Source organism: Orbicella franksi, chromosome 10 (assembly GCF_964199315.1).
Source record: "Orbicella franksi chromosome 10, jaOrbFran1.1, whole genome shotgun sequence".
Lineage (NCBI taxonomy): Eukaryota > Metazoa > Cnidaria > Anthozoa > Scleractinia > Merulinidae > Orbicella > Orbicella franksi.
The window spans coordinates 21596037-21616927 of record NC_138154.1 but is presented as its reverse complement, the minus strand read 5'-3'; the positions used below and the strand labels follow the sequence as shown (position 1 = coordinate 21616927).

Sequence of the window (20891 nt, the reverse complement as noted above, 5' to 3'; positions counted from 1 at the left end):
CTATGCCCGTGCCATGCCATCCCAAGCCATGCCATGCTATGCCTTGTCGTGCTTTAATGATCGCTCGAACATTTTCCCCGAAACTTGATCGATTGTTGGGTTGCATGTTTTTGGTAACATAGGAAACTTTAGGTGCACTGCAATGGTTTATTATACTCTGGAAAACGAACCCATTTATTGACTAATGACAAAAGGCTTAAGGACTCACTTTTTGATGCAGAGATGGTCTGACTCACTGACGGAGATGTACTCTTCAAGGGACTTGAAGACGAGGAACCATCTTCACTTGCCGATGTTGAAATTGCTAAGACATTTGTCGACATAGGCGGCGTTGAGCTTTGAGAGTGTGACGCGCTGGAGCTGACTGAAACGTTTTGGATAAGGCTTGCCGTGACGCTGCTGCTATAACTTGGCGACAAACTGCTACTGCTTCTTGAACTGACGGTGTCTGAAACACTAGCGCTGCTGCTGGAACTTTGCGACTCTGAAACACTGGCACTGCTGCTTGAACTTTTAGATACACTGACACTGCTGCTGTTACTTACGGATGCGGAAACACTAGCGCTGCTGCTGGAATCGTCAGACACACTGGCGCTACTGCTGGAACTGGGCAATACACTGACACTGCTGCTTGAACTTTTAGATACAGTGGCACTGGTGCTGGAAGTTACGGAATCTGAAACACTGGTGCTGCTGATTGAAGTGGTAGACAAACTGATACTGCTACTGGAACTTACGAAATCTAAACCACTAGTGCTGCTGCTGGATCTGTCAGACACACTGGCACTGCTGCTGGAACTGTCAGAGACACTGAGACTGCTGCTTGAACTGTTCGAGACACTGGCACTGGCGCTTGAACTTGGCGACACATTGACACTGCTGCTGCCTGAACCTTCAGATACACTGGCACTGCTGGTTGAACTTGGAGACACACTTGCACTGGTGCTTGAACTAGTCGACACAGTGGCTCTTGATAATCCTAATGGATGGTGATCCCTTGTCAGAGTATACATGATATGTTTTAGACTACCACTAATTTCGCATAATATAGACACACAACGTAAATAACCTCAGAGACACAAACATGAGTGCAAGGTATGAGCCTATTGAATAATTGGTTCTGTACTCTAAAACACACCTTCAATAACAATTACAATCGTATCGGATGAGTTGCCAACACCATTTGCAACATCACAGGTGTAATTTCCAGCATCTTGTGCGGTAGTGTTAAGAATTTTCAGCTGAAGTTGGGTTTCATTGTAATGTGGAATAGTTATTCTTGAGTCATTTATCTCCAGACTTGTATTTCTTGCTATAACAGTCCCATTTATTTTCCACAGTACTTCAGACACTGGTGGTGAAGCATTATACCGGCAGGTCAGCTGCGTATTGTCCCCTATCGTTACAAACTCTGTTTGATTTCCATCAATTGTCACTACCAATACAACTGCAATTGAAACACAATTGGAGTTAAAATCAAATATTTTCGAACGCCAGTTGATTTCCCTTTATCTCGCGAACAAGAAATGGACAAACTAGAATTGTCTTTTTAGTAGAATGGACCGTTATGTATTTTGATTCTACTTGCTTCTCCTTTTAAGAGAATCCATGAATTGAAATACTCTTAAACATAACTTCCAGTAAATCTTATATATATTTTTTTTTTATCAAATACGCGAATAACAGCTTTCTGATTCAGGCTTTTTTCCTTCGCACCTTGTCTTACCGGCAAAAGCATAGATGCAATGTTATGTGAGGTGAAACAAACAAAGATCGTTTGTTTCGCCATCTTGCTGGAGGATAGCAGTACAGTATCGAGCTTTTAAATTCAATAGCTGGCTGACAGCCATCTCCAGCATATTTCAGCACTTCTACTTTGATGGATTAATACTGCCGCTGTTTCGTCAAACAATTCCATCGTATGTATAGGGGAAAATCAAAGAACGAGAAATTTTGGTTAGAATATTTAATAGGACGGTGTGCCTTAAACGCGCAATAATTCCTACAGTTTCCACTTTATAACAAGTTTAATAATTATGGGAGTGGTTTCACAACATAAAGATGGCTCCAAAATCCCTCTTACAATTTGTTAAAACTTGGAACAAAGTTGCATTATTAGTATGTTCAAACATGCTAATCAATATTCCACACGAACTCAGAGTGGGTGGGGGTGGAGGAAGGGTCACATGACTTGTCATTAACGGAAAATCTCGTAGACCTAAAATCAAGGACGTTTCAGCCGGTTGTACTGTTGTGGCGGCAACCGTCACGAAGATGGCCACAACATGTTTAGTACATTTTTTTGAAACATTATTATAGCATCAACTAAAATTATACGGATACATATTGTTCTCCCTTGGAGCGGCTTCAATGAAATCAAAAAATAAAAATAAAAAACGTATAACTTACATATAGCTTGTTGCACGTTATGGCCAGCTAAAACTGAAGACGCCACATTTCGAACTTTCTTTGATAATAACTCTAAGACATTTACTTACACATGACATTATTATTTGTACCTCCGGCAGAGTCATAAAATCATTTACATTAACACAGATAAAAAGAAATATTACGCTGATCTTATGTGTACTCACTAGTTGGAGCTGGAGTTGTAGCTGACGAGAAAAACGAAAAATGTGAAGAAAATGTCAATAGAGTATGAGGTAATTAGCAGTGTTTATAATTATACAAATACGTATGTCGATAATGAGAGAATGTGTAATGAATAAACAGCAGACTTACCTACAGTAGATTGCACGGCAATCATTGTAGCTAAGGTAAAGACAAAACGACAACAGAAATTATTAACGATTCTGATACTAAATTTTGGGGTCACAAACGTTAAACGCAACAACGATTGCCAGAATGACCATAGCTATGGTAGTACTACAGTGCTAGCTCTTTTATATCGTAATAGTCAGCCATTATAGATCATTTGCTCCTCTCTGTTAAGGTAAGGGTAAGGGTAATCCCATGATAGGCCAAACCCTGCATGACATGCTATGCCCGTGCCATGCCATCCCAAGCCATGCCATGCTATGCCTTGTCGTGCTTTAATGATCGCTCGAACATTTTCCCCGAAACTTGATCGATTGTTGGGTTGCATGTTTTTGGTAACATAGGAAACTTTAGGTGCACTGCAATGGTTTATTATACTCTGGAAAACGAACCCATTTATTGACTAATGACAAAAGGCTTAAGGACTCACTTTTTGATGCAGAGATGGTCTGACTCACTGACGGAGATGTACTCTTCAAGGGACTTGAAGACGAGGAACCATCTTCACTTGCCGATGTTGAAATTGCTAAGACATTTGTCGACATAGGCGGCGTTGAGCTTTGAGAGTGTGACGCGCTGGAGCTGACTGAAACGTTTTGGATAAGGCTTGCCGTGACGCTGCTGCTATAACTTGGCGACAAACTGCTACTGCTTCTTGAACTGACGGTGTCTGAAACACTAGCGCTGCTGCTGGAACTTTGCGACTCTGAAACACTGGCACTGCTGCTTGAACTTTTAGATACACTGACACTGCTGCTGTTACTTACGGATGCGGAAACACTAGCGCTGCTGCTGGAATCGTCAGACACACTGGCGCTACTGCTGGAACTGGGCAATACACTGACACTGCTGCTTGAACTTTTAGATACAGTGGCACTGGTGCTGGAAGTTACGGAATCTGAAACACTGGTGCTGCTGATTGAAGTGGTAGACAAACTGATACTGCTACTGGAACTTACGAAATCTAAACCACTAGTGCTGCTGCTGGATCTGTCAGACACACTGGCACTGCTGCTGGAACTGTCAGAGACACTGAGACTGCTGCTTGAACTGTTCGAGACACTGGCACTGGCGCTTGAACTTGGCGACACATTGACACTGCTGCTGCCTGAACCTTCAGATACACTGGCACTGCTGGTTGAACTTGGAGACACACTTGCACTGGTGCTTGAACTAGTCGACACAGTGGCTCTTGATAATCCTAATGGATGGTGATCCCTTGTCAGAGTATACATGATATGTTTTAGACTACCACTAATTTCGCATAATATAGACACACAACGTAAATAACCTCAGAGACACAAACATGAGTGCAAGGTATGAGCCTATTGAATAATTGGTTCTGTACTCTAAAACACACCTTCAATAACAATTACAATCGTATCGGATGAGTTGCCAACACCATTTGCAACATCACAGGTGTAATTTCCAGCATCTTGTGCGGTAGTGTTAAGAATTTTCAGCTGAAGTTGGGTTTCATTGTAATGTGGAATAGTTATTCTTGAGTCATTTATCTCCAGACTTGTATTTCTTGCTATAACAGTCCCATTTATTTTCCACAGTACTTCAGACACTGGTGGTGAAGCATTATACCGGCAGGTCAGCTGCGTATTGTCCCCTATCGTTACAAACTCTGTTTGATTTCCATCAATTGTCACTACCAATACAACTGCAATTGAAACACAATTGGAGTTAAAATCAAATATTTTCGAACGCCAGTTGATTTCCCTTTATCTCGCGAACAAGAAATGGACAAACTAGAATTGTCTTTTTAGTAGAATGGACCGTTATGTATTTTGATTCTACTTGCTTCTCCTTTTAAGAGAATCCATGAATTGAAATACTCTTAAACATAACTTCCAGTAAATCTTATATATATATTTTTTTTATCAAATACGCGAATAACAGCTTTCTGATTCAGGCTTTTTTCCTTCGCACCTTGTCTTACCGGCAAAAGCATAGATGCAATGTTATGTGAGGTGAAACAAACAAAGATCGTTTGTTTCGCCATCTTGCTGGAGGATAGCAGTACAGTATCGAGCTTTTAAATTCAATAGCTGGCTGACAGCCATCTCCAGCATATTTCAGCACTTCTACTTTGATGGATTAATACTGCCGCTGTTTCGTCAAACAATTCCATCGTATGTATAGGGGAAAATCAAAGAACGAGAAATTTTGGTTAGAATATTTAATAGGACGGTGTGCCTTAAACGCGCAATAATTCCTACAGTTTCCACTTTATAACAAGTTTAATAATTATGGGAGTGGTTTCACAACATAAAGATGGCTCCAAAATCCCTCTTACAATTTGTTAAAACTTGGAACAAAGTTGCATTATTAGTATGTTCAAACATGCTAATCAATATTCCACACGAACTCAGAGTGGGTGGGGGTGGAGGAAGGGTCACATGACTTGTCATTAACGGAAAATCTCGTAGACCTAAAATCAAGGACGTTTCAGCCGGTTGTACTGTTGTGGCGGCAACCGTCACGAAGATGGCCACAACATGTTTAGTACATTTTTTTGAAACATTATTATAGCATCAACTAAAATTATACGGATACATATTGTTCTCCCTTGGAGCGGCTTCAATGAAATCAAAAAATAAAAATAAAAAACGTATAACTTACATATAGCTTGTTGCACGTTATGGCCAGCTAAAACTGAAGACGCCACATTTCGAACTTTCTTTGATAATAACTCTAAGACATTTACTTACACATGACATTATTATTTGTACCTCCGGCAGAGTCATAAAATCATTTACATTAACACAGATAAAAAGAAATATTACGCTGATCTTATGTGTACTCACTAGTTGGAGCTGGAGTTGTAGCTGACGAGAAAAACGAAAAATGTGAAGAAAATGTCAATAGAGTATGAGGTAATTAGCAGTGTTTATAATTATACAAATACGTATGTCGATAATGAGAGAATGTGTAATGAATAAACAGCAGACTTACCTACAGTAGATTGCACGGCAATCATTGTAGCTAAGGTAAAGACAAAACGACAACAGAAATTATTAACGATTCTGATACTAAATTTTGGGGTCACAAACGTTAAACGCAACAACGATTGCCAGAATGACCATAGCTATGGTAGTACTACAGTGCTAGCTCTTTTATATCGTAATAGTCAGCCATTATAGATCATTTGCTCCTCTCTGTTAAGGTAAGGGTAAGGGTAATCCCATGATAGGCCAAACCCTGCATGACATGCTATGCCCGTGCCATGCCATCCCAAGCCATGCCATGCTATGCCTTGTCGTGCTTTAATGATCGCTCGAACATTTTCCCCGAAACTTGATCGATTGTTGGGTTGCATGTTTTTGGTAACATAGGAAACTTTAGGTGCACTGCAATGGTTTATTATACTCTGGAAAACGAACCCATTTATTGACTAATGACAAAAGGCTTAAGGACTCACTTTTTGATGCAGAGATGGTCTGACTCACTGACGGAGATGTACTCTTCAAGGGACTTGAAGACGAGGAACCATCTTCACTTGCCGATGTTGAAATTGCTAAGACATTTGTCGACATAGGCGGCGTTGAGCTTTGAGAGTGTGACGCGCTGGAGCTGACTGAAACGTTTTGGATAAGGCTTGCCGTGACGCTGCTGCTATAACTTGGCGACAAACTGCTACTGCTTCTTGAACTGACGGTGTCTGAAACACTAGCGCTGCTGCTGGAACTTTGCGACTCTGAAACACTGGCACTGCTGCTTGAACTTTTAGATACACTGACACTGCTGCTGTTACTTACGGATGCGGAAACACTAGCGCTGCTGCTGGAATCGTCAGACACACTGGCGCTACTGCTGGAACTGGGCAATACACTGACACTGCTGCTTGAACTTTTAGATACAGTGGCACTGGTGCTGGAAGTTACGGAATCTGAAACACTGGTGCTGCTGATTGAAGTGGTAGACAAACTGATACTGCTACTGGAACTTACGAAATCTAAACCACTAGTGCTGCTGCTGGATCTGTCAGACACACTGGCACTGCTGCTGGAACTGTCAGAGACACTGAGACTGCTGCTTGAACTGTTCGAGACACTGGCACTGGCGCTTGAACTTGGCGACACATTGACACTGCTGCTGCCTGAACCTTCAGATACACTGGCACTGCTGGTTGAACTTGGAGACACACTTGCACTGGTGCTTGAACTAGTCGACACAGTGGCTCTTGATAATCCTAATGGATGGTGATCCCTTGTCAGAGTATACATGATATGTTTTAGACTACCACTAATTTCGCATAATATAGACACACAACGTAAATAACCTCAGAGACACAAACATGAGTGCAAGGTATGAGCCTATTGAATAATTGGTTCTGTACTCTAAAACACACCTTCAATAACAATTACAATCGTATCGGATGAGTTGCCAACACCATTTGCAACATCACAGGTGTAATTTCCAGCATCTTGTGCGGTAGTGTTAAGAATTTTCAGCTGAAGTTGGGTTTCATTGTAATGTGGAATAGTTATTCTTGAGTCATTTATCTCCAGACTTGTATTTCTTGCTATAACAGTCCCATTTATTTTCCACAGTACTTCAGACACTGGTGGTGAAGCATTATACCGGCAGGTCAGCTGCGTATTGTCCCCTATCGTTACAAACTCTGTTTGATTTCCATCAATTGTCACTACCAATACAACTGCAATTGAAACACAATTGGAGTTAAAATCAAATATTTTCGAACGCCAGTTGATTTCCCTTTATCTCGCGAACAAGAAATGGACAAACTAGAATTGTCTTTTTAGTAGAATGGACCGTTATGTATTTTGATTCTACTTGCTTCTCCTTTTAAGAGAATCCATGAATTGAAATACTCTTAAACATAACTTCCAGTAAATCTTATATATATTTTTTTTTTATCAAATACGCGAATAACAGCTTTCTGATTCAGGCTTTTTTCCTTCGCACCTTGTCTTACCGGCAAAAGCATAGATGCAATGTTATGTGAGGTGAAACAAACAAAGATCGTTTGTTTCGCCATCTTGCTGGAGGATAGCAGTACAGTATCGAGCTTTTAAATTCAATAGCTGGCTGACAGCCATCTCCAGCATATTTCAGCACTTCTACTTTGATGGATTAATACTGCCGCTGTTTCGTCAAACAATTCCATCGTATGTATAGGGGAAAATCAAAGAACGAGAAATTTTGGTTAGAATATTTAATAGGACGGTGTGCCTTAAACGCGCAATAATTCCTACAGTTTCCACTTTATAACAAGTTTAATAATTATGGGAGTGGTTTCACAACATAAAGATGGCTCCAAAATCCCTCTTACAATTTGTTAAAACTTGGAACAAAGTTGCATTATTAGTATGTTCAAACATGCTAATCAATATTCCACACGAACTCAGAGTGGGTGGGGGTGGAGGAAGGGTCACATGACTTGTCATTAACGGAAAATCTCGTAGACCTAAAATCAAGGACGTTTCAGCCGGTTGTACTGTTGTGGCGGCAACCGTCACGAAGATGGCCACAACATGTTTAGTACATTTTTTTGAAACATTATTATAGCATCAACTAAAATTATACGGATACATATTGTTCTCCCTTGGAGCGGCTTCAATGAAATCAAAAAATAAAAATAAAAAACGTATAACTTACATATAGCTTGTTGCACGTTATGGCCAGCTAAAACTGAAGACGCCACATTTCGAACTTTCTTTGATAATAACTCTAAGACATTTACTTACACATGACATTATTATTTGTACCTCCGGCAGAGTCATAAAATCATTTACATTAACACAGATAAAAAGAAATATTACGCTGATCTTATGTGTACTCACTAGTTGGAGCTGGAGTTGTAGCTGACGAGAAAAACGAAAAATGTGAAGAAAATGTCAATAGAGTATGAGGTAATTAGCAGTGTTTATAATTATACAAATACGTATGTCGATAATGAGAGAATGTGTAATGAATAAACAGCAGACTTACCTACAGTAGATTGCACGGCAATCATTGTAGCTAAGGTAAAGACAAAACGACAACAGAAATTATTAACGATTCTGATACTAAATTTTGGGGTCACAAACGTTAAACGCAACAACGATTGCCAGAATGACCATAGCTATGGTAGTACTACAGTGCTAGCTCTTTTATATCGTAATAGTCAGCCATTATAGATCATTTGCTCCTCTCTGTTAAGGTAAGGGTAAGGGTAATCCCATGATAGGCCAAACCCTGCATGACATGCTATGCCCGTGCCATGCCATCCCAAGCCATGCCATGCTATGCCTTGTCGTGCTTTAATGATCGCTCGAACATTTTCCCCGAAACTTGATCGATTGTTGGGTTGCATGTTTTTGGTAACATAGGAAACTTTAGGTGCACTGCAATGGTTTATTATACTCTGGAAAACGAACCCATTTATTGACTAATGACAAAAGGCTTAAGGACTCACTTTTTGATGCAGAGATGGTCTGACTCACTGACGGAGATGTACTCTTCAAGGGACTTGAAGACGAGGAACCATCTTCACTTGCCGATGTTGAAATTGCTAAGACATTTGTCGACATAGGCGGCGTTGAGCTTTGAGAGTGTGACGCGCTGGAGCTGACTGAAACGTTTTGGATAAGGCTTGCCGTGACGCTGCTGCTATAACTTGGCGACAAACTGCTACTGCTTCTTGAACTGACGGTGTCTGAAACACTAGCGCTGCTGCTGGAACTTTGCGACTCTGAAACACTGGCACTGCTGCTTGAACTTTTAGATACACTGACACTGCTGCTGTTACTTACGGATGCGGAAACACTAGCGCTGCTGCTGGAATCGTCAGACACACTGGCGCTACTGCTGGAACTGGGCAATACACTGACACTGCTGCTTGAACTTTTAGATACAGTGGCACTGGTGCTGGAAGTTACGGAATCTGAAACACTGGTGCTGCTGATTGAAGTGGTAGACAAACTGATACTGCTACTGGAACTTACGAAATCTAAACCACTAGTGCTGCTGCTGGATCTGTCAGACACACTGGCACTGCTGCTGGAACTGTCAGAGACACTGAGACTGCTGCTTGAACTGTTCGAGACACTGGCACTGGCGCTTGAACTTGGCGACACATTGACACTGCTGCTGCCTGAACCTTCAGATACACTGGCACTGCTGGTTGAACTTGGAGACACACTTGCACTGGTGCTTGAACTAGTCGACACAGTGGCTCTTGATAATCCTAATGGATGGTGATCCCTTGTCAGAGTATACATGATATGTTTTAGACTACCACTAATTTCGCATAATATAGACACACAACGTAAATAACCTCAGAGACACAAACATGAGTGCAAGGTATGAGCCTATTGAATAATTGGTTCTGTACTCTAAAACACACCTTCAATAACAATTACAATCGTATCGGATGAGTTGCCAACACCATTTGCAACATCACAGGTGTAATTTCCAGCATCTTGTGCGGTAGTGTTAAGAATTTTCAGCTGAAGTTGGGTTTCATTGTAATGTGGAATAGTTATTCTTGAGTCATTTATCTCCAGACTTGTATTTCTTGCTATAACAGTCCCATTTATTTTCCACAGTACTTCAGACACTGGTGGTGAAGCATTATACCGGCAGGTCAGCTGCGTATTGTCCCCTATCGTTACAAACTCTGTTTGATTTCCATCAATTGTCACTACCAATACAACTGCAATTGAAACACAATTGGAGTTAAAATCAAATATTTTCGAACGCCAGTTGATTTCCCTTTATCTCGCGAACAAGAAATGGACAAACTAGAATTGTCTTTTTAGTAGAATGGACCGTTATGTATTTTGATTCTACTTGCTTCTCCTTTTAAGAGAATCCATGAATTGAAATACTCTTAAACATAACTTCCAGTAAATCTTATATATATATTTTTTTTTATCAAATACGCGAATAACAGCTTTCTGATTCAGGCTTTTTTCCTTCGCACCTTGTCTTACCGGCAAAAGCATAGATGCAATGTTATGTGAGGTGAAACAAACAAAGATCGTTTGTTTCGCCATCTTGCTGGAGGATAGCAGTACAGTATCGAGCTTTTAAATTCAATAGCTGGCTGACAGCCATCTCCAGCATATTTCAGCACTTCTACTTTGATGGATTAATACTGCCGCTGTTTCGTCAAACAATTCCATCGTATGTATAGGGGAAAATCAAAGAACGAGAAATTTTGGTTAGAATATTTAATAGGACGGTGTGCCTTAAACGCGCAATAATTCCTACAGTTTCCACTTTATAACAAGTTTAATAATTATGGGAGTGGTTTCACAACATAAAGATGGCTCCAAAATCCCTCTTACAATTTGTTAAAACTTGGAACAAAGTTGCATTATTAGTATGTTCAAACATGCTAATCAATATTCCACACGAACTCAGAGTGGGTGGGGGTGGAGGAAGGGTCACATGACTTGTCATTAACGGAAAATCTCGTAGATCTAAAATCAAGGGCGTTTCAACCGGTTGTACTGTTGTGGCGGCAACCGTCACGAAGATGGCCACAACATGTTTAGTACATTTTTTTGAAACATTATTATAGCATCAACTAAAATTATACGGATACATATATTTCTCCCTTGGAGCGGCTTCAATGAAATCAAAAAATAAAAATAAAAAATGTATAACTTACATATAGCTTGTTGCACGTTATGGCCAGCTAAAACTGAAGACGCCACATTTCGAACTTTCTTTGATAATAACTCTAAGACATTTACTTACACATGACATTATTATTTGTACCTCCGGCAGAGTCATAAAATCATTTACATTAACACAGATAAAAAGAAATATTACGCTGATCTTATGTGTACTCACTAGTTGGAGCTGGAGTTGTAGCTGACGAGAAAAACGAAAAATGTGAAGAAAATGTCAATAGAGTATGAGGTAATTAGCAGTGTTTATAATTATACAAATACGTATGTCGATAATGAGAGAATGTGTAATGAATAAACAGCAGACTTACCTACAGTAGATTGCACGGCAATCATTGTAGCTAAGGTAAAGACAAAACGACAACAGAAATTATTAACGATTCTGATACTAAATTTTGGGGTCACAAACGTTAAACGCAACAACGATTGCCAGAATGACATAGCTATGGTAGTACTACAGTGCTAGCTCTTTTATATCGTAATAGTCAGCCATTATAGATCATTTGCTCCTCTCTGTTAAGGTAAGGGTAAGGGTAATCCCATGATAGGCCAAACCCTGCATGACATGCTATGCCCGTGCCATGCCATCCCAAGCCATGCCATGCTATGCCTTGTCGTGCTTTAATGATCGCTCGAACATTTTCCCCGAAACTTGATCGATTGTTGGGTTGCATGTTTTTGGTAACATAGGAAACTTTAGGTGCACTGCAATGGTTTATTATACTCTGGAAAACGAACCCATTTATTGACTAATGACAAAAGGCTTAAGGACTCACTTTTTGATGCAGAGATGGTCTGACTCACTGACGGAGATGTACTCTTCAAGGGACTTGAAGACGAGGAACCATCTTCACTTGCCGATGTTGAAATTGCTAAGACATTTGTCGACATAGGCGGCGTTGAGCTTTGAGAGTGTGACGCGCTGGAGCTGACTGAAACGTTTTGGATAAGGCTTGCCGTGACGCTGCTGCTATAACTTGGCGACAAACTGCTACTGCTTCTTGAACTGACGGTGTCTGAAACACTAGCGCTGCTGCTGGAACTTTGCGACTCTGAAACACTGGCACTGCTGCTTGAACTTTTAGATACACTGACACTGCTGCTGTTACTTACGGATGCGGAAACACTAGCGCTGCTGCTGGAATCGTCAGACACACTGGCGCTACTGCTGGAACTGGGCAATACACTGACACTGCTGCTTGAACTTTTAGATACAGTGGCACTGGTGCTGGAAGTTACGGAATCTGAAACACTGGTGCTGCTGATTGAAGTGGTAGACAAACTGATACTGCTACTGGAACTTACGAAATCTAAACCACTAGTGCTGCTGCTGGATCTGTCAGACACACTGGCACTGCTGCTGGAACTGTCAGAGACACTGAGACTGCTGCTTGAACTGTTCGAGACACTGGCACTGGCGCTTGAACTTGGCGACACATTGACACTGCTGCTGCCTGAACCTTCAGATACACTGGCACTGCTGGTTGAACTTGGAGACACACTTGCACTGGTGCTTGAACTAGTCGACACAGTGGCTCTTGATAATCCTAATGGATGGTGATCCCTTGTCAGAGTATACATGATATGTTTTAGACTACCACTAATTTCGCATAATATAGACACACAACGTAAATAACCTCAGAGACACAAACATGAGTGCAAGGTATGAGCCTATTGAATAATTGGTTCTGTATTCTAAAACACACCTTCAATAACAATTACAATCGTATCGGATGAGTTGCCAACACCATTTGCAACATCACAGGTGTAATTTCCAGCATCTTGTGCGGTAGTGTTAAGAATTTTCAGCTGAAGTTGGGTTTCATTGTAATGTGGAATAGTTATTCTTGAGTCATTTATCTCCAGACTTGTATTTCTTGCTATAACAGTCCCATTTATTTTCCACAGTACTTCAGACACTGGTGGTGAAGCATTATACCGGCAGGTCAGCTGCGTATTGTCCCCTATCGTTACAAACTCTGTTTGATTTCCATCAATTGTCACTACCAATACAACTGCAATTGAAACACAATTGGAGTTAAAATCAAATATTTTCGAACGCCAGTTGATTTCCCTTTATCTCGCGAACAAGAAATGGACAAACTAGAATTGTCTTTTTAGTAGAATGGACCGTTATGTATTTTGATTCTACTTGCTTCTCCTTTTAAGAGAATCCATGAATTGAAATACTCTTAAACATAACTTCCAGTAAATCTTATATATATTTTTTTTTTATCAAATACGCGAATAACAGCTTTCTGATTCAGGCTTTTTTCCTTCGCACCTTGTCTTACCGGCAAAAGCATAGATGCAATGTTATGTGAGGTGAAACAAACAAAGATCGTTTGTTTCGCCATCTTGCTGGAGGATAGCAGTACAGTATCGAGCTTTTAAATTCAATAGCTGGCTGACAGCCATCTCCAGCATATTTCAGCACTTCTACTTTGATGGATTAATACTGCCGCTGTTTCGTCAAACAATTCCATCGTATGTATAGGGGAAAATCAAAGAACGAGAAATTTTGGTTAGAATATTTAATAGGACGGTGTGCCTTAAACGCGCAATAATTCCTACAGTTTCCACTTTATAACAAGTTTAATAATTATGGGAGTGGTTTCACAACATAAAGATGGCTCCAAAATCCCTCTTACAATTTGTTAAAACTTGGAACAAAGTTGCATTATTAGTATGTTCAAACATGCTAATCAATATTCCACACGAACTCAGAGTGGGTGGGGGTGGAGGAAGGGTCACATGACTTGTCATTAACGGAAAATCTCGTAGATCTAAAATCAAGGGCGTTTCAACCGGTTGTACTGTTGTGGCGGCAACCGTCACGAAGATGGCCACAACATGTTTAGTACATTTTTTTGAAACATTATTATAGCATCAACTAAAATTATACGGATACATATATTTCTCCCTTGGAGCGGCTTCAATGAAATCAAAAAATAAAAATAAAAAATGTATAACTTACATATAGCTTGTTGCACGTTATGGCCAGCTAAAACTGAAGACGCCACATTTCGAACTTTCTTTGATAATAACTCTAAGACATTTACTTACACATGACATTATTATTTGTACCTCCGGCAGAGTCATAAAATCATTTACATTAACACAGATAAAAAGAAATATTACGCTGATCTTATGTGTACTCACTAGTTGGAGCTGGAGTTGTAGCTGACGAGAAAAACGAAAAATGTGAAGAAAATGTCAATAGAGTATGAGGTAATTAGCAGTGTTTATAATTATACAAATACGTATGTCGATAATGAGAGAATGTGTAATGAATAAACAGCAGACTTACCTACAGTAGATTGCACGGCAATCATTGTAGCTAAGGTAAAGACAAAACGACAACAGAAATTATTAACGATTCTGATACTAAATTTTGGGGTCACAAACGTTAAACGCAACAACGATTGCCAGAATGACATAGCTATGGTAGTACTACAGTGCTAGCTCTTTTATATCGTAATAGTCAGCCATTATAGATCATTTGCTCCTCTCTGTTAAGGTAAGGGTAAGGGTAATCCCATGATAGGCCAAACCCTGCATGACATGCTATGCCCGTGCCATGCCATCCCAAGCCATGCCATGCTATGCCTTGTCGTGCTTTAATGATCGCTCGAACATTTTCCCCGAAACTTGATCGATTGTTGGGTTGCATGTTTTTGGTAACATGGGAAACTCTAGGTGCACTGCAATGGTTTATTATACTCTGGAAAACGAACCCATTTATTGACTAATGACAAAAGGCTTAAGGACTCACTTTTTGATGCAGAGATGGTCTGACTCACTGACGGAGATGTACTCTTCAAGGGACTTGTAGACGAGGAACCATCTTCACTTGCCGATGTTGAAATTGCTAAGACATTTGTCGACATAGGCGGCGTTGAGCTTTGAGAGTGTGACGCACTGGAGCTGACTGAAACGTTTTGGATAAGGCTTGCCGTGACGCTGCTGCTATAACTTGGCGACAAACTGCTACTGCTTCTTGAACTTACGGTGTCTGAAACACTAGCGCTGCTGCTGGAACTTTGCGACTCTGAAACACTGGCACTGCTGCTTGAACTTTTAGATACACTGACACTGCTGCTGTTACTTACGGATGCGGAAACACTAGCGCTGCTGCTGGAATCGTCAGACACACTGGCGCTACTGCTGGAACTGGGCAATACACTGACACTGCTGCTTGAACTTTTAGATACAGTGGCACTGGTGCTGGAAGTTACGGAATCTGAAACACTGGTGCTGCTGATTGAAGTGGTAGACAAACTGATACTGCTACTGGAACTTACGAAATCTGAACCACTAGTGCTGCTGCTGGATCTGTCAGACACACTGGCACTGCTGCTGGAACTGTCAGAGACACTGAGACTGCTGCTTGAACTGTTCGAGACACTGGCACTGGCGCTTGAACTTGGCGACACATTGACACTGCTGCTGCCTGAACTTTGAGATATACTGGCACTGCTGGTTGAACTTGGAGACACACTTGCACTGGTGTTTGAACTAGTCGACACAGTGGAACTTGATAATCCTAATGGATGGTAATCCCGTGTCAGAGTATACATGATATGTTTTAGACTACCACTGATTTTGCATAATATAGACGCAGAACGTAAATAGCCTCAGAGACACAAACATGAGTGCAAGGTATGAGCCTATTGAATAATTGGTTCTGTACTCTAAAACACACCTTCAACAACAATTACAATCGTATCGGATGAGTAGCCTACACCATTTGCAACACAACAGGTGTAATTTCCAGCATCTTTTGAGGTCGTGTTAAGAATGTTCAGCTGAAGTTGGGTTTTATTGTAATGTGGAATAGTTATTCTTGAGTCATTTATCTCCAGACTTGTATTTCTTGCGATAACAGTCCCATTTATTTTCCACAGTACTTCAGACACTGGTGGTGAAGCATTATACCGGCAGGTCAGCTGCATAATATTACAAACTCTGTTTGATTTCCATCAATTGTCAGTACTAATACAAGTGCAATTGAAACACAATTGGAGTTAAAATCAAATATTTTCGAACGCCAGTTGATTTCCCTTTATCTCACGAACAAGACAAACTAGAATTGTCTTTTTAGTAGAATAGACCGTTATGTATTTTGATTCTACTTGCTTCTCCTTTTAAGAGAATCCATGAATTGAAATACTCTGAAACTTGACTTTTAGTAAATCTATATATTTATATTTATCAAAAACACGAATAATAGCATTCTGATTCAGGCTTTTTTCCTTCGCACCTTGCCTTACCGGCAAAAGCATAGATGGAATGTTATGTGAGGTGAAACAAATGAAGATCTTTTGTTTCGCCTTCTTGCTGCAGGATAGCAGTACAGTATCGAGCTTTTAAATTCATTAGCTGGCTGGCAGCCGTTTCCAGCATATTTGAGCACTTCTACTTTGATGTATTGTATCGTTGTAGCGGTAATCGTCACGAAGATGGCCATAACATGTTTAGTACATTTTTTAAAATATTATTGTAGCATCAACTAAAATTCAGAGGTAGCATTGATTATCAAAGAAGAAGTGCTAAAAAGTGCTTGAAACGTTAACTTTATGAGTCACTTTAAAAGGGCAAAATTTGCAAGAAAACATATATGTATATATTTACTTGTAAATTACATTTATTTGTTTATTCCAAAATGAAATTTCTGAAATATTAAATCCTTATCCAATCCTCAGCGATATTTTTATAAGAAGCCACATCATGACCCGAACTTTGAAACACTCTCAGAAAATTAAATCTTTCTACTTAAGATATTTCGTTTAAAATGTAACGAAGTGGTATATTCTAGCATTGTTATGCACAACAATTAGCCGATGGTTACTTGACAAACTTAACAGATGGTTACTTCATCTTTCCCCTGAGAGGGTTCTTAAGTTATAGCGCCATAGTTTTAGTAGCAGCAAATACTGCTAATCGACTGAATGACTAAAAGACTGAAGAGCTAATAGACTGAATGGCTAATAGTCTGAACGGCTAATAGTCTGAACGGCTAATACGCTGAACGGCTAATAGACTGAACGGCTAATAGTCTGAAAAGCAAAAGACTGAACGGCTAATAGATTGAACGGCTAATAGATTGAACGGCTAATAGACTGAACGGCTAATAGACTGAACGGCTAATAGACTGAACGGCTAATAGACTGAACGGCTAATAGACTGAAACGCTAATAGACTGGACGGCTAATAGACTAAACGGTATGCACCACAGTGGACTGTACTGGAAGTAAATGGTTTACTGAATGAACTGGATTTATAGAGTTTAGTCATTACCGACTGCCAATGCAGTAACTGCGCTTGATGTAATTCGTACTAGCAATTTCAATGGCCATACCTACTTATCAACTATTTTTAGACTCGACCAAATTATGTGATTTTGTTTTTCTTTGTACTTTGACTAACACATGGGATCAGGATGGTACTCCACACCATACATTTTACTAGTTTCATTGCCTTCCAGGTGTACCTAAAGAGATACTTATATTTACACGCAAAACTGAAAATGTGTATGCTATGGACATGAGGCCCGTCTCTTTTATTTGTGATCCTGAGCATTTACTTAAAGCTTTTGTAGGAACAGGAGCGAAAACAGTATTTCTTGAAATATGACCAGACTTGGGAGGGGCTTAAGATTTGTGTGAAATGTTTTGTAAAAGTAGTCGGGCTCTCTCTTTTCATCCCAGAGAAGGAATATCTTGTTACAAAAAAATTCACCAAGATCCAGTTTTGAAATTCTTTAGCAAGTTAAAGGAGCTATGTCATGGTTTCGCCTCTTGAAAAGTTAAGCCTAAATTTGTCCAGTTTGTTGTTCGTAATCCGTGTCATCCTTCTTAATCCTCAACCATCCATGTTCCTTTCTGGTTTACTATTATCTCTTTGATGTTTTTCTATCTTAGTAAACTACTTGTAGAAGCCGACAAAGATGACAAATAGAGGACACGTTATGGGCGTGCAATCAGACGTCCCAAGAGACTGCAGAACATTTAAATTATATGCGAGTGGGTGTGAGTGTGTTTTGTTGCGTGTGTGTTTTTCTGTCGCTCGAAGAGTCAGATCAAGTCCCGATGTAATACTACTGGATTAAATTGCTATGTCGAATTCTGCGAGTGTTCGTCGTTTTACTGGGCCCGTACACTACTATTGTCAGCTTTCCTTCAATTTCAAGCAAATTTGTCAGTGGCTAAAATAACTCAAAATATTGCGGCTAAGCTCCTTAAATAAGGCAAAAGAGGGGAGCATTGTAATGAATTTAGTCAGAGCTATAGAAGCATAATATTTGCCGAAAACATATGCTATAAAACTGCGCAAAGAGTCAAAAGAACTGCTACTGATTTACTTCTAACGGAACCAAATTTGCAATTAGCAAAAGTTCATGGGGTACAGCAAAGATGATCACTGTATGTATTTCTATGTACATATATTAGTATATATTTTACGATAGAATACAATTAATGTATTTTGAATTGGTTTTATTGATCAGCAAACTTTGTCAAACTTTTATTACTCCTATAGTATTATTTAGTTTGTTTCAAGTTAAGAACTGTCTGATCATGGTCTCTCATGATCCTTTGATTGTAATGTTTAAATTCAAATTACATTATTGTTAAGGACCATCTCACATTCTTGAAATTTAAAATTTACTTATAAATTACTGAATTAAAAAACAGTGTAATTTGTGGTGTTGTAGTTATATTGTTGCTTTTATTTGTTCCTTAGACAAGCTTCAGAAATATTTTTAGGTGGGCCTCTGTGACCACATGTTACCTTACTTATTATGCAACCATTAAAAGAATGTCTTCTAGAGCTTGTTACAACAGTAAGGCATATAGACCACACCTGAAAAAAGAGGCCTTTGACTCAAACAACTGGCAAACAGTACCAAACATTACGATATCGAGATTACGCACTTTGCCATGAGTCAACTGGTCCATAGGGTAGATTAAATACAAATAAAAATCATTCTACCCTGTTGAACTTAAATTGTGTGTATTCACTCATTCAAATGCTGATTGAAATTAGTTCACAACCACACCAGATCATGTACTATCACCATGGGCAGAAATTCCGGACATCGAGTCTGTTAATTTTCGTGCTGCATACGTCTGGTACACATTTTAGTAGTGCATACCGCTGTTCAGTACGGCGTACTTCGGGCTCAACGACACTACAGAAAAAATTGTTGTACAAAAAGACGTTGTTGGGCATGTAAATAACTGCTGACCGAAGTAATTGCATAAAAGTAAAAACTAGAGAAAATTGCCTTTCAAACGATGTCTTTTGGAGCAAAATCGGACCATTTGCAGCCGAAATATCGCCGTGCAAAGACAGCGGATTTGGGGATTTTAGCGTGGCTGTTTACGAGCTTGCTTTCCGTCATTTTGCAAGCTTTTTAAAACCAAAAAGCGGAGCGAAGAAATCAGCATCGCAGGTGGAAATTGGTCAAATACATACATCATACGGTGCTTTTCTTCAAGCGATCGCGGCACTTGGGATATCCCGACTATGTTGTCTGCTACAGAGGATCAAAATCTTCTTGGGATGCAAAAATGGGATTTCAAGCCTCTATTTTGTAGAGAGCATTGTATGGGTTAAGCTTCGAAAATAAACATCGATGAAAAGCAGGGCCAGTAACATTTGTTGATGAAAACCAACTTATCAGAATAGCCGAGGAAACTTTCAAGAACTCTACCGGATCGCGGCACTTGTTCCCGGTAAGCCAGAACGTGTTCTATTTTAGTTTGTTTTATTTCTGCCATACATTTCCTTTGAGTGTTTGGCGGCCATATTGTCAAGTAACCTCGCGCGTGCGCCGTTGCGATGTCCGGAATTTCTGGCCATGATCATGCCAAGACATTGATATTTCTTTCATGAGTCATGAAAAAGGTATCACTAGTCTACAAAGGTTTTTTTTTTTTTTTTAATCATATGAAAACACAGTTGAAGAACCAAATTATTGCACTTAGTTTATGGACTCAGAAGATGAAGATGAAAGTATGTAATCTCATATGACAGAGCTGTAGGAACGTGGATCTATGCATATTAGCCAGTGAAAATGAAAAAACGCAAATGTTTGGAAATGGTATTTCGGCTTTGACAGGGCTCACGGATTTTACCCGCGTGATCACATTTTGAATAATTGCCACATTTCATTATTTATTTATTATATGATAATGAGCTAATCTGATTGCTCGTATGATAATGAGTTAATGGAAGCCAACAAGCTTTACTAAAAGTATAAACCCTTTCTTTCAGTGATTAATAAAATGCTAAGAATGGCAAATAAACTCAACTCTATCCAAACTATAGAAATGTAAGTCTCGTTATCAAATATGTCTAAAACTTAAGCGAATTAATATATGATACATTAATGTTAACACTGGTAGTATAAGCACAGAGATAAGCTAGTTCCGTTTTTAGTTAGCTCAGTCGATA

At 39.6% G+C, this 20891-nt stretch overlaps 1 protein-coding gene across 25 annotated transcripts in view; it reads right to left on the bottom strand.

The window, feature by feature from the left end:
* Positions 1-20891, bottom strand: part of LOC145500187 (uncharacterized) — a 111689-nt gene that overhangs the window by 76616 nt on the left and 14182 nt on the right. For 9 of the 25 annotated variants that reach the window (XM_081479671.1, XM_081479688.1, XM_081479679.1 and 6 more), the window contains exons 2-22: positions 15208-15978; positions 14743-14772; positions 14595-14615; positions 13139-13447; positions 12209-12979; positions 11744-11773; positions 11596-11616; positions 10139-10447; positions 9209-9979; positions 8743-8772; positions 8595-8615; positions 7139-7447; positions 6209-6979; positions 5743-5772; positions 5595-5615; positions 4139-4447; positions 3209-3979; positions 2743-2772; positions 2595-2615; positions 1139-1447; positions 209-979 (exon numbers count right to left, since the gene is read on the bottom strand). In XM_081479671.1, the coding sequence (XP_081335797.1) occupies positions 209-979; positions 1139-1447; positions 2595-2615; positions 2743-2772; positions 3209-3979; positions 4139-4447; positions 5595-5615; positions 5743-5772; positions 6209-6979; positions 7139-7447; positions 8595-8615; positions 8743-8772; positions 9209-9979; positions 10139-10447; positions 11596-11616; positions 11744-11773; positions 12209-12979; positions 13139-13447; positions 14595-14615; positions 14743-14772; positions 15208-15978 (6426 nt within the window). Of the gene's footprint in view, positions 1-208; positions 980-1138; positions 1454-2594; positions 2616-2742; positions 2773-3208; positions 3980-4138; positions 4454-5594; positions 5616-5742; positions 5773-6208; positions 6980-7138; positions 7454-8594; positions 8616-8742; positions 8773-9208; positions 9980-10138; positions 10454-11595; positions 11617-11743; positions 11774-12208; positions 12980-13138; positions 13454-14594; positions 14616-14742; positions 14773-15207; positions 15979-20891 lie in introns of all 25 variants that reach the window. The other 16 variants (XM_081479677.1, XM_081479685.1, XM_081479692.1 and 13 more) reach the window with 16 other exon arrangements.